This window comes from Amblyomma maculatum, chromosome 6 (assembly GCF_055883805.1).
Source record: "Amblyomma maculatum isolate TAMU_Amacu chromosome 6, ASM5588380v1, whole genome shotgun sequence".
NCBI lineage: Eukaryota > Metazoa > Arthropoda > Arachnida > Ixodida > Ixodidae > Amblyomma > Amblyomma maculatum.
This window is the reverse complement of record NC_139349.1, coordinates 1,275,112-1,290,141: the sequence shown is the minus strand read 5'-3', so window position 1 is coordinate 1,290,141 and position 15,030 is coordinate 1,275,112. Positions and strand designations below refer to the sequence as shown.

Genomic DNA, 15,030 nt, shown 5'->3' with positions numbered 1-15,030 from the left:
TTACCATAGCGTTTGACTATTAGAGAATTTAAAATGCATTGAAATTGGGCTTGTACTGAAAGCATTTGCACAAATCACAAGCGACTGCACGTGCAGTCAGACCCTATGGTTGAGCTTAGGGGAAGCAATGCACGTCTGATTTTTGGGCTCTTGTGGGCGGGTGCACACAGCTCGCGCTACCCGCTTTCACCGCGCTTGCGCTCCGTGTCTACAACATTGCAAAGAACAATATAGCTGCGCACAGCGAGCGCTTCTTGAAATGTCCTATAGTGGTAGGGAAGTGAGCCCGTGATATCTCACTTGCTCAGGAGGCTCTACAGTGAAAGGTAGCTTGGCTTGTTTGCTGGCCTACGTAATTACATGCATACTTCTGCGCCTTGAGACATAATAAATGAATTACGTAATGAGCCCCCCACCCCCCTCCCAATTTGTATGCCAGGTGAAGCTACACTGTTAGCTCAACTAACCCTATAAGGGAGCAAAAAGAGAGTGACGTCGTCTGCGCGCTCCCTGTTAGGGGAAGGATATAGTGCACAAGCCTGGGAGTAGATTTTCGTCACCAAATTTACGCAATACTTGCGTTCGGAATTGGAAGCACATTCCCACTTCAGAGAATGCTAAATGTCCTAGCAGTTAAGAAAGTTTTAATCGATGTTTCAATCTCCTCTATCTGCAAACCTCAGAACTCGTTGTGCCGCGGTTATGTCTCCTTTCACTGCTAAACACGTGGAATTAATATCACCTGAGGTGGAAATATGTCTCTGTTCGCAACTGCTTGTCTTCCTAGTGGCGATAATTTCCCCTATTAAGAATGCGATTTAAGACATGCTACTCCCATTTCGCTCCCGTATTGGGTAGTTCAGAGTATACATGCAGTCGGGCACAAGCCCATAACGAAGCTACTATCGTCCCTCAAATGAAGCCTTCCAATCAATGGTGGCAACCTACTTCTATGACGCTGCGATCATTCCGCTGTGCTTTCCCCATGGTTCGCAGGTAGCTACCAAATGCAAGACGACGCACCCGACGTCGTGGCGATATGTTGACATAATTGACTGAAAGGTTGACATCATTGACTGAAAGGTTTCGAGGGAGCTTTCGCTTAGATCTTGACATGTATGAGTTAAGCAAATGGTAGTTGAATCCAAGTGCTGGCATACACCCTCAGATGGTGCGATATAACCGGTGTACCTGCGCTCAAACTAATACCATAGGCAGGTCAGCAGTTGATATACGTACCGGCGAGCAGGTAGCAGCCCGTCTGTATGGAGGCTACCCAGGCAGTGGCACCCTTGGACTCGTCGAAGGTGGAGGCGAATTCGCGCAGGAAGATCCCGAACGAGAAGATGATTCCATCGACGATCACGAAACAAATGAACGAGGCGAACACGATGACCCAGCCATAGCCGCCGTCTGGGGGACTGGGCACTTCTACGGCGGCCGGATCGTCTTGCAGCGATGAACTGCACTCGTCTTCCTCCGTCCTTAAGGCGTCCTCCTTGCGCAGGGACTCGCTCGACTTGCCGCTACTCATGGCTGGTTGGGGAAAGCTGCCTCCGAGACTGAAGCCCAGCTCCTTACGCTGCGAAAAGGGCAATACGCATGACGTATGAGGATGCACAAGCAAGTGCTTAGAATATAAGAAAAGCCTTGATTAAGGCTTGTAGCCATGTGTAGTCTGCACAATATCTTTCACAGCGACTTAAAACTTGGCGAAGCCGGCATTTTTATTTTGCGCAATTCGCTTAAACTTAGATGACGCCACTGTGGACAAATCCCTTGCGTACACAACTAGTAGGAGGCGGCAGAAAGTTAGGCTGGCAAATGAGATTGGGAAGCTTGCGGGGACCAAATGAATGCAGGGATATGGGAGATGCCCTTGCCATGGAGTGGGTGTAGTCATGCTAGTGATGATAATGATGAAGTTCATAATCAGACATCTCAGCGGCTACACAAAAGTACGCATCGTGGTTAAAATGTGCAGCACATGTTCATGTGATGCACTGTATACACAGCTGAGAGTGCAAGTGATGCGGTAATCTGCGGCAGTTTCTTGCGCGTGGACTTTTGACTCGTTTCATGTACTGGTATTTCAATGCAACGGTTAGACATGAAGGTCAGGTAAATCATGAATTGGTGAATTCAGATTCAAACTTTCAGCAACTTCTGATATTTGGCATACTTTCGTGTATTGTTACCTTTCTTGCATTGTTGATTACTTAGAGCTGCTGCTTGTGTAGGAGGTCAGCTCTATCTTACTGACGCCATATGCAACCTGTCCTTTGCGTGCCTTTTATGTAAAATATAACAGTGAGATCGAACTAGTATATGCAAATGCAATCTAATTTCCTTAATGTGCGTCTTCGTACTGCATGACCAAATATCGTTCCCTTCCTTTGTGGAATTATGACGCCTAAGTCAACGAGAGGGTTCTTTTGCTGACAATAAACTAGAAAGATATCTTTCAAATTAAATTACGATCCTTGGATGAAAAAATGAACTGTTAATAGTTTTCAAGCCCATGCCGCTCTCAGTGGTGGGCGCCGTGTTCCCGTGTTGCATTTCCCTATCGCGCAAGCCTCCACGTCAGCCCGCAGACTCTTCAATGGCCAAAGCTACAGGGTACAAACGGTTTAGAAGCACGCGAAGCTGGATAAGACTTATCGCTTATGATAAGAACGACAGCAACGGTCGAAATGCAAACTGCAAAAGATAAATAAAAACAACAAGAAAGTCTAGTGTTTGACTGACGGCGAAGCACGGAAGTCTTTGATGAGCCGCATCCACTCCGCGGGTCCGCACTTTTCTCAGCTTCAGGCGATTGCCTGGTCCAATGACTTTTGAGTCAGCTAGTTTATAGACAAGTTTGTGGACATGTTTGGGTGCGGAAGTAGACAATATGCGGCGCTACAAGCGCGAATAAAATGCGCTGCAGATGAGGGTCAATCAGATGTCGTTTTCTGAATACCATCCTTAGCCGAAACGTATAAAAATGATTTTAATTTGGCACAGGAAGAGATTGAAGGCGTAATAATTACTTCTTTCTGTCTTGTCCCCTCTGCTTTAGATGGCTGAACGCAGACATTGAAGACATAATGTTTACTTTTCTCTGTTTTAGATGACTGAAAGGAACAAAGTGGTACTTTTTGAGCTTACCACAATGGTTATCTACAGAGCAATACTCATATTAAACCGAAGTGCTTACGCTCTGCGCATCAGTACAAGCGCCCTTTCGATTAATCTCAGCTCCACAAAAGCAACAGCTCGATTGCTGTGGTGAAATGACTGCGCCATAACAATACCGCGTATGCGACAGTATAAAAGGCCTGAAAAATCATGTTTCATTTCTTTGCACAGGAGGAACTCGAGGTTATTTGCTCTCTGGTAGCATAAACGTGTCAAGTGATCAATATGGCGACACGTAGTGATCGCTTTTTTATGAGCCTGCATGACGGGCGTCATAACAGAACGATATTAACAATGCGATTCGTTACGAGGAATCACATGCTAGAAAAAACACGCTTTAATGTCGATCGATGGTACTTTACAAGGGGTACTTATACACTGGTATTCAGACATCCGTTAGAACGCTCCCAAGACTGTCGACACTTGAGCGATGACGGCAACGCTGCGTTATCTGCCCTATGCTGAAGAGCATCTTCCACCTACAGTACCTACGTTGCAGCAGGGCTATGGAAGAGTTAGGAGGCACTTGTGAAATGCAATCCAGTACGACGTTTTTCTACTGTTAAATGCACTTTGAAAACTCCATCCAGAAAGGGTGAAAAATAGGCTAAACACTCAATCAACTCAGTATCAGGGTGTATAATGATCCTGCCTGCAATGTTTCTCACGGCTGCGGCTAGCGCAGAACTAAGTAAAGAAATATATTCGTTGCGTATAGGCTGCGTGCGCTGTCCGCTGCGTACTTTTGTTAATGCACGTACGTCCTCAAACAGCAATGTTCCGTTCTGAAATTATTGTCTCAAGGAATTTTAAATCGGAAATATGGCGAAAAGAAAATTTCTTTTTTCCGAAGTTTCAGACAATCTTAGGAAACAATTGGTAGGGTGTTCCCGAGCTAATGCAGTGAAATATGGCCTAAAATAAGGATTTCTGAGTCTCACTGAGGTAATTTTCGGCAACGGCATGCACCACCGCTCCCTTCAAACAGTCATGACAAACACTACGGCATGGCCAAATACTATGTCATATCTACAAGGAATATGTGCTAAGCCGCAGACATTATGCTGGAAATATGCTCAAAATACTGCAAACGCCTTCAATTTCAGACCGTAGGAAGGACGCTCAAGGAAGTGTGTGATTGCATTCAGTTTGGTCGTACTCCCTTCGCCGCCGGGGTGGCGCAGTGGTTACGGCGCATTAGGGAAAAAAAAATGAGCATGATAGCTACTGCTACCGCCCCGTTTCAAAGGGGACGCTCCTATATTCCATCCATCCATCCATCCATCCATCCATCCATCCATCCATCCATCCATCCATCCATCCATCCATCCATCCATCCATCCATCCATCCATCCATCCATCCATCCATCCATCCATCCATCCATCCATCCATCCATCCATCCATCCATCCATCCATCCATCCATCCATCCATCCATCCATCCATCCATCCATCCATCCATCCATCCATCCATCCATCCATCCATCCATCCATCCATCCATCCATCCATCCATCCATCCATCCATCCATCCATCCATCCATCCATCCATCCATCCATCCATCCATCCATCCATCCATCCATCCATCCATCCATCCATCCATCCATCCATCCATCCATCCATCCATCCATCCATCCATCCATCCATCCATCCATCCATCCATCCATCCATCCATCCATCCATCCATCCATCCATCCATCCATCCATCCATCCATCCATCCATCCATCCATCCATCCATCCATCCATCCATCCATCCATCCATCCATCCATCCATCCATCCATCCATCCATCCATCCATCCATCCATCCATCCATCCATCCATCCATCCATCCATCCATCCATCCATCCATCCATCCATCCATCCATCCATCCATCCATCCATCCATCCATCCATCCATCCATCCATCCATCCATCCATCCATCCATCCATCCATCCATCCATCCATCCATCCATCCATCCATCCATCCATCCATCCATCCATCCATCCATCCATCCATCCATCCATCCATCCATCCATCCATCCATCCATCCATCCATCCATCCATCCATCCATCCATCCATCCATCCATCCATCCATCCATCCATCCATCCATCCATCCATCCATCCATCCATCCATCCATCCATCCATCCATCCATCCATCCATCCATCCATCCATCCATCCATCCATCCATCCATCCATCCATCCATCCATCCATCCATCCATCCATCCATCCATCCATCCATCCATCCATCCATCCATCCATCCATCCATCCATCCATCCATCCATCCATCCATCCATCCATCCATCCATCCATCCATCCATCCATCCATCCATCCATCCATCCATCCATCCATCCATCCATCCATCCATCCATCCATCCATCCATCCATCCATCCATCCATCCATCCATCCATCCATCCATCCATCCATCCATCCATCCATCCATCCATCCATCCATCCCATCGACTACTATTCCCAAGGGCGCGGGATCGAATCCCAGCCTCGGCGGCCGCTTTTCGATGGAGGCGAAAAGCAAGGCGCCCGTGTGTTGTGCGATGTCAGTGCACGTTAAAGAACCCCAAGTGGTTGAAATTTCCGGAGTCCTCCACTACGGCGTCTCTCATAGCCTGAGTCTCTTTGGGACGTTAAACCCCACAAACCAAAACCTGGTCGTACTCCCTTGCTTTGAAAAATGTGTCTGATTAACTCAATAAATGTGATAGCCTAAATTCTTCATGATAATAAGTGTGTGCAAACTTCCCGTTTCGTGAAGTTTGCCCCTGTTTGTAATAGTGAAACTTCTTTTGTAGCGACGCCATTTGCGGTTCTTAGATGCGGACGATCGATAACTCAGAAGCGTATTTTATACAACTAGTGCACCAGTTCAGGTAGTTTCTGAGATGTGGCGATCTGTAGAGGAAATGGCACGTGGTAAGCATAGTTAACGGGCGATTTCTTTTCAATCACGTGAACCTCTCAGTCACACAAGCTAAGACGAACTCTTGCGGACTTACAAACATTCTTTTTTTCTGCGACAAACTGAGCCAAATGTTTTGCTTTCTTCTGATCCTACGAAAGCAGGAATCTATGAACTGTAGTAACACTCCCCGCATAAACATCCGATCTTTTTCATTTTAAAGGCACACTATTTACTTTTTGTCCATCACATTAATCTGAGAACGTTGCGTTATGCTGAACCATTGAAGTCCTTGGTGCGAACATTCAGTACGTACTCTACGGCGAAGTGCGTGCTGACTTCCCAGGCCCCAAGGTATATCAAATATACAAGCATGGTCAAACTTTATTAAGCTTGCTAAGCGTATTAAAACCCACGATTCTTTCTCGCGATGTGCAGAACGTGTACACGTCAAACAAATGAAACACAAGTGTGTTTTGGTTTTCCCCTTAAGTGCAATTCCATCGATCGCGCGTCCATGCAAAGCCGAAAGTTCTATAGAGCACAATACTCTTCTTCCATTCCAGCGCACTATGGTAAATGAGCGGGAACGACGGCGCCAAAACGACGCAAGCATGGCGGAAGCCCCGCGTTTACTGCAATACGGTCCACCACCCGCGTTACCATGCAGAATAAAGCAGGCGTCCAATTCGGTTCGCAACGCCAACTCACGCACAGTACTTTCAAGAAAGCGCTTCGCGACCAAGCAAAGGATTCGCTCACCGGGTTTTCCGCCGCCGCGGCCGTAGCCGATAAGGCGCCTTCCAACTGACGCGAAACCCGCGGCTCGAAAGACCCCGGAGGACTCTAGGCAGGACACATCTTGTGCCGGTGGGCAGGCTTATCGGCGCCGGCCGCTGCCGAGTGGCAGATATGACCCACGCGCATGCCTCTGCGAGGCCGACCGATTTCTCGCTGGCCAAGAGGACCTTCCCTTGCGAGACACTTCCCTAGCCTCCCCTCGCACACTGATGGCTTCATTGTGTGCCCTCTCCCTGTCTCTCTCTCTCTTACCTACTGGTGCCCCGTCTTTGAAGACACTGGGCCTCTCCTCAGACCTTCCGTACTGAAGAAGAGGCAGATGCTTAAAGAGCGATTACTTGAAGCCGCTGACGCTGTATCCGAAGCTTGGGGTACTGGTACTTTTGTGGGTTGATCGGTCAGGAGCTGACGAAAATGCGCTGAACTTACCCGCACACCTGTGGGACACTCGGCGAGAAACTGCATTCTAGAAATCTCCAAATAGCCGATTCGTTTTGTTGACCTCTACATAAGGAAGCCAACCTCTTATTTGGCGATGTGTTGTGGAGGCATGGACAATGGTGTGTCAGGTATGAGCCAATAAAAATTAAGCGCGAAGGTGTCCGCCAACTGTGTTGTTTACACAGGGTGAATGTAATAGGTGTGATTACACGGGCATTAGACGCTAAAATCATCGGACTGCTGCGTCCCCTTTCTTCCCTCTGGGGAAGATACTATTGTTCTCCGGAGTATGTTGTAACGCTGACCATCACTACGGAAACATGAGCGCCACAAAGCTTCCGAAGTCACTTGAGAGGTTTATGTAAAAGGCTTGTGCAACGTTTCGTTGTGCCAACCGAATATAGGAGGCATGCTTCAAGGTCACGCGTTTCGAAGACATGACGCGACGGCAGTTTTCGTGCCTTGAAAGCGATCAAGTGAGCGGAAGGGGCAATGCACACTGGCAGAGGTGCTACCCAAGAGAAAACAGCGGTAAAATGACGCTCTCAATCGCAATGCGCGACAGCGATTGGCCAGTGATGGGAATCAAGAACTACCCAAGCAGCGTTCGCACGTCAGCTGCCTCGCAACAACACGCGGCTAGCAAAATGTACGAAGAGAGGAAGCGTCTCCAGGATTACTAAGATGACCCGTGGAGTGAAGAACCACCGTGGGTCCAGGGTGGGTGCCATACGGTGCTTTTACATCATTGAGGTGTCTAATGTCGGTGACAAATACACAGACCGGGAAGCACCGGCTGACTATCACAGAGTTGTTGCGAAAATACTCTTGAAACTAATTTCACGAAATACGCTATATGCACTCGACGGTGAAGGACACTACGCTACGAAGTTTCTTCAGCAAGAATTTTTCGGAATGCGTTTAGTAGAAGTTGACTTATTGAAAATGGAAACTTATCCTCCGTTCTCTTCCCATCTCTCCTTGTCCTCTCAATGTTCAGCATGGTTAAGGCTATGCGCTCGTCCACCAGCCCCGCCTCGTGAAATGCCACTGTTGACTTAATTAGGTCGTCCTTTGTCTTTGATTGCTAGCTTCACATTTCTTACGAGACATCTGCCCCCAGCCATTGTGCACGCGATATAATGATCTCCCCGACGCTGTTCAATCCAGCTTTGTCAGCTAGCCATTTCATATACTGTGCTTGTCCAGTCCCTGTCTGAAGTTAATTTTCTAACTGTAGGATCTCGCTAACAACAACTACGAAACGCATGAACAAGAAGAAGCCGTGAGATTTGAAGAGGCGACAGAGGAAGGGAGCTAACTTTCAAACACGTTTCCGCGTTTTTTGCTGCATGTGGAAGTGAAATCCTTGGCTGAGGTGCTGACCGCAATAATGCCTAGCAACTGAATGAGTTTATCTGTAATATTTAAAAGGCACTGCGAAATACCCCTAAGATGTGTTCCTGGCGAGCCACAGAAAGTTTAGACCTCGCGTCTGAATTTCACAGCTGTGCAAGCCCCGCCCTGGGATGAAGTGATCATAACAGCGCTGGAGCAGCTTTGGTCAAACAGCGCCGTACCACAAGGTATTTCTGCTTTGCACATAAGGTAGGGTCATCTATACCTTTATTATATGTTTTGTCCATCTCAAAGAAGCTACCCGAGATGGCAGCTCCTTAAAACCCGACCATGCCATGGCGTCTCGTGATGTCACACAAATGACCGACCACCTGTCAGAGCCATGCCAGCGATTTTCGGTAAGAGCGCTGATAAGGTCCACGCCGAAGCTACAGGAGGAGCGCCGCGCCTTTAACGCTGCTGTTTTAAAACGTCATTCTTATCCACCCATTCTCCCCATTTTCACAGGCAGGTGTGCGCAAATAGTCATAACGTGCAATAATGATCACAAACATGCGATAACGCATCTCCTAAAATAAATATAAAGTGCTAAAAACACTGCATCTGCATTGTTAACGACACATTTAGAAGTGAACGGGGATTGTAGCAACATTAACTGATTCGAAAGCAATTCTTTGCCACGTGCTGTTTGCAACTATATGTGACGTATTTAGCATATTTGCAGAGCAGAATTTTATTTCTATTCATTACTTCCTGGCTCTAATAACAATAATGGAGACCGAACCTGGATGCTGAAAAGAAGCGGGTCAGTGGACATCCGACCTTGTTGTAGGTCTGTTGTAAGTGAACTGCCAAAACCGATGACAAACTAAGACGCGCAAAAAAGTGGATGAAACAATCGGCCGTGCAATTCTTTGTTGTAAAATGACTGCACTAAACGATGGCAAGTGAAAACACCAGTGGTTAAGATTACAAGCTAGAACTTGCGCGTAAATGGCAACCTGCCAATGACGCAGGAGAGGTGCGACCATAATGCTGATGGAGCTGTGGCAAACGAGTGCGTTAATGTATTCTCCAAACACATTTGCAATTTAAACAAAGCGCTGGGGTGCAATACACCTGAACAAAAGCGGGTATGTATCGACGATATCGCCACACCTGGTGAAAACAGGATTGAACACAAATTCAAGGGACACAGAGGCCAACTTCTTTTTCACTTGCATGGCTTTTCCTGGCTATCTTGGCGTTTGTTCAGTTGCAAAAGAACAATTTATAGATTTCAAAACTGGATTACGCTTAAGTATTAGCGGAGGCTCGATTAATCATAGTCAGATACGGGTTTAAAGTCATCCATGGCTGTCTGCGAATGTCGAGGAAACGCAGTCGAAGCACTGGTTACAGCGGACGACTTTTCAATGGCTGTCTTTGTGCCTCAAGAACAACACAGCCGGTTCTGGACGACATGAATGTGTCGAGGGCATTTTAACGCGATAGCGTTAAAGACTCCATTCACCGAAAATCCGGCGTCGTCCGCCGGCGTCGGCGTTGGTGTTGTGGGCGAAAAACCACGAGCATGGCGCTCGCAGGCCGTATATGGCAGCTCACAAGGCCGTACACTGACTGAACGTAGGTTTGCCTGACGTTACGTTTGGCAGGATCTGCCAACTAGGTCCCATCCTTTCATACGGGAGGGCGATATCACAATCACCCTTGCATTCACGTTACCCCTAGGCTAAGCAAGCATGTTCATATGGCTTGGCTAAAGTGGGGCTTTGTAAGCCTACGCTATCGCATCATACCCTTAAAGACGGAGCTTAAGTGAAGTGGGAAGTCCCAGGAGGCGAGCTAGATGGACAGCGCTGGAGGGAAAGGGTAGGCAGGGACTGGAATGATATTTAGCACTGTGTCATGCAATGCTGTATATATTTGGGGAGATATGTGCCCGTACGCATAAAGTTTGGCAGGAAGCAGCAGCAGCAGCAGGTGTGGGAACTAGAAGAAGAGGCGAGCGCCACCGGTTTTGCGCGCTGCACCTGAGGTCATTTCTAGGAAGGACGATCTTCAGGTCTGGCATGGGCGAAGTACAGCTTCCGCTCTAAGATTCGTGATCATCGCTTGAAACTGAATGGCAACCCAGGCCTCGGGGATGCGGATGTAGAAATGCCAATTTTTCATTAAAACGCGGTAATTTAACAATACAGGCCTACTTTTATTCTCCCCCACTGTCTTTAAAAGAATACACAGACAATATGCTGACGTTCACAGCGAAGTAAAGAGACAATGCTACAAGCCAGATGCTATTGTGAAAATGGCAATCGGAACAACAGGTGCTACCTCCGTATATATTTCGTTGATACGTGGAGGTGACCCTTGAAAAGAACGCGATAGAAAATGATAAGCTGATTCGGTTGCTGTGTTCCTAGTATAAATGACAATATTAATTAAATTATGGTATTTGGCACAGCAATGTGAACTCCCGAAGTTGAAATTTGAAATGAACCTGTCTAAGCAATCAGTGGCTTGGTGAATAGGGCCTAGCGATACTAGCAGTCTGCCGCTATTGTGCAGATTTATTATTTAGCATTAGCATATTACCCGCTGCTATTGAACACAGTTTAGATATTATAAGCGGAATGCAGACTTCAGAATTGCTAAAAAAAGAAAGTTATCTATTCTGCAATCAACAAAGCATACATTTAAAGAACGGTAAACTTTCCGGCAGGTAAGTTGGAAATTGGGTGCCCAGGCATAGCAGCGCCGTATCCTCGAGAACGACGTGATGGTTATGCAAAGAAGAGCAGCTACGTGAGTTACTCTATAAAGAGCGCTCCGAAAATGCCGCCGAACGGCAATCTGCATGAAGAATGAAAGGAATCAAAGATGAGAAAAGTTTATAAGATACGTTCACAATAACACACGGCTATTAAAAACATTTCCTGTTATGTCTTTCAGTCAACAGTTGATATGGTTTTTTCTATCAAATAACAAAAATCCAAGGCGTGCAAGTATCTGAGAATTCTTTGGAAAAGAGAGCAATAATTTACTGACAGTGGCACCATCCTCGGACATGATAAAATAGTCAAACGATGCTCCGAAGCCATTAAGATGAGGTAACGCATTTTGCTGCTGTGGGTAGTAACTGATAACCGGTAGTCGTTGAGGGCAGTTTTCTACAAATTACAGAAAACAAGAGACGATGCCGAAGAACATGACAGGCGGTGTCAACTCGGATAGTAAGACACGCCACTGCAAGGACACATAGGCCCGCCCTCTCTCATATACATCCAATTAACCCGGTCCGGTGCTAGCAGCATCCCCTTGACCCCCGTAAAATTGTTAAACTCACCCGCTTACCTAGTTTTATGCCATCCCCTGCTAAGCTTGCCTTATCTTGGTATCCAGTTTGTTATCTTTAGCGACCATATGCTATCCTCTCTTCGCATTACATGTCCTGCCTATTCATTTCTTCCCAATTTCGGCTAGAATGACATTAAGTCGAGTTATTTCTATGACCCCCTCTGCACGCTTCCTATCTCTCAACGTTACACCTACAACTTTCCATTCCATAGTTCTCTGCATTGCCCTCAGCTTTAATACAACCTTTTTTTGTTAGCCTCCACGTTTCAGCCCCTTAAGTAAATGCCGGTAATATGCAACTGGCTTATATGCGTTGCTCTCGAAAGATACTGGTAGGCTCTAAGTCATAATCAGCGAGTATTTGCCAAATGCGCTCCATCTTCTTATTCTAATCATTTCCGTTTCGTGATCCGGATCTGCGGTCACTACCTGTCTCAAGTAGATATATTCGCCTTAACACTCCCAGTGCTTCGCTACTTATTGTAAACTGCTGTTCCTTACTGAGACTGTTGAACATTACCTTGGTCTTCTGCATACTAAACTTTAGGCCTGCCTTTCAGTTCTTCCTTTCTAAATCATCATTCATTATTTGAAATTCGTCCCTTGAGTTAATTAAATACAATGTCATCAGCGAATCGCGGATACGGAATCATTCTCCATCAACCCTGATGCCTAACTCATCCTTCAAGTTTCTGAATACTTTCTCTAAGCAAGCGGTGAACAGTACTGAGGAGATCGCGTCTCATTGCCTAACCTTTTTTTAAAGGGAATTTTATTACTTTCTTTAGGGAGCATTATTGTTGATGTGAAGCTACTGTAAATATCTTCCAGTACTTTTACATATGGCTTATCTACACCTTGATTTTGCAATGCCGACATGACTGCTGAGGTCTCGACTGAGCCAAACGCTTTTCGTAATTTATGAATGCTAATATAAGGGTGATTATATTCCGAGTATTTTTTCTTCGCCTGGTTGATAGTGTGAATGTGATCCCTTATATACGAGCCTTTACCAAATACTGCCTGATTTTTGTTTTAGCGAAGTCTAAGGTTGTCATGATTCTATTAGCTAATCATTTATCAAATGCCTTGTTCGTAACAGGTAGTAAGCTGATCGTTTTGTAATTTTGCAAGTCCTTGACGTCCTCTTTCTTTTGGGAAGAATGTTAGCATTCTTCAATGGTTCTGGCACTCTCGATTTCGTGAGCAATTTTTGTATGTATGGTGACCAGTATTTCTAACAAGTTCTCCGCCGTGTTTCAACAAATCTACAGTTACCTGCTCCTCCCCACTTGCTTTGCCCTATTGTAATTGCTTCTAATGCTTTCATTTTTTCGTTACCTGTGGAAGGTTTGATTACTCTGCGCTATTGCTATTCTCATAGTTGTTCTGGTTACTTCGACTGCAGTACACATCAGTATAGAACCCACCGGCTACTTTGAATATCGGATTAATATTTATAATGACACTGCCCGGCTTGTCTCTCAGCGCATACATCTGATTTTTGCCTACGCCTAGCTTCCTATTGACTGCTTTCAGGCTACCACAGTTCTTTAAGGCTTGCACTATTCTCTCCACGTTATACTTCCGTATTTCGGGTACTTTACGCTTATTGATTAGTTCTGACAGCTCTTCCAGTGCTATCCTGTCTGCTAGTTTGGAGACTCTCAGGTTTTGTCGTTTATTGGTCATATCTTTTGTCTCCTTAGAGAGTTTACCGGTACATCTAACTATACTACTGCCTACGTCTATTGCGCAGTCAGTACTAAATATTTGAAATTATCGTTCACTGCTTCTGCACTAAGCTTATTTTCAGCACTCAAAGCCTGTTCTGCAGCGAGGCTAAGCTATTTTCGATGCCATTAGCACTGGGAGTAAACCCCCAAATGCATGGTTGTTGGTTTATTGGGTTCAACGTCCCAAAGCGACTCAGGCCATGAGAAACGAGATCAGGGGTATATTCCAGGTAATTGCGACCGCCTTCACCGGCGTTTCCATGCGATGACTGTGCGATATCTGAAAGAACCCCAGATTATGGGAATCATTCGTAGCCCAAGGTGTTCAACTTAGATGATTTACTCGCGCATTGAGCTGCGACGTCTGAAGGCTGGTGCGGAAGCTACGCTCGTGTTACACGCTCATGTCTGTGCTGACTGCTTTTTGTGACGTCACGATATCGCATATCGCGGCCGAAGCTGCGGAGCATTTTTAAGATGACAATCGAACCCACTGGTGCCCTTCGATCCTAGGTCAGCCACGCTACCCGTACGACATGCAGGTACGTTTCGTTTGCACAGCTTGGTTAAAGCGGGGCTCGATCGTAACGTCCACCTACCTGACTCAGGATGAGTTTGACTGCTATCTCCGCATTCATGCCGGGTGCACGGTCTCTCACACAATGTGGCAGATTGCGGTTATATGCGAATGAGAATGCGGAACCCGAAACCGAAGTGAAAACCGAACGGCTAGTGCACCTTATTCGCATTTGCTAAATCGCCAGTCATTATTCTTTTCTCTGTCGGTCGATTTTTGAATGTTTCGATGTAAATCCATTAATTATTTATTGTTATCGCACCTAATTCTTTCTAGCTTGGGCAGCAGAGGTGCCTACAGAACTCGCCAATAAATAGATACACAAATAAATATAGGTCGAAATTTCCGGAGTCCTCTACTACGGCGTCTCTCATAGCCTGAGTTGCTTTGGGACGTTACACCCCGCAAACCAAACCAAACCTAAGTAGATTGTTTTTAAGTTAAGCCAGATGTTCTTGCCAACAAGGCTGGCCACTTTCCTCGACTGCTACTTTACTGATTCCTGTAATCACGAGTTTTTGTTTGGGTCCCAATTTGACAGTAATCTCAAATTTAGTTCACATATTGCCCAAGTGAAATCACTGGAAGATATATATATATATATATATATATATATATATATATATATATATATATATATATATATATATATATATATATATATATATATATA

General features: G+C 45.8%; 1 protein-coding gene and 1 long non-coding RNA gene across 3 annotated transcripts in view; one reads left to right on the top strand and one right to left on the bottom strand.

Moving 5' to 3' along the window:
- LOC146184934 (uncharacterized) overlaps positions 1–15,030 on the top strand; it is a 179,879-nt gene that overhangs the window by 54,253 nt on the left and 110,596 nt on the right. The window lies entirely within an intron of this gene.
- Positions 1–15,030, bottom strand: part of LOC146184935 (monocarboxylate transporter 13-like) — an 88,839-nt gene that overhangs the window by 8,769 nt on the left and 65,040 nt on the right. The window contains exons 1-2 of one of the 2 annotated variants that reach the window (XM_084605902.1): positions 6,849–6,912; positions 1,240–1,582 (exon numbers count right to left, since the gene is read on the bottom strand). In XM_084605902.1, coding sequence (XP_084462028.1) covers positions 1,240–1,534 — 295 coding nt within the window. In that variant the 5' untranslated portion in view covers positions 1,535–1,582; positions 6,849–6,912. Of the gene's footprint in view, positions 1–1,239; positions 1,583–6,848; positions 6,913–15,030 lie in introns of those variants that run through there. The other variant, XM_084605903.1, reaches the window with a different exon arrangement.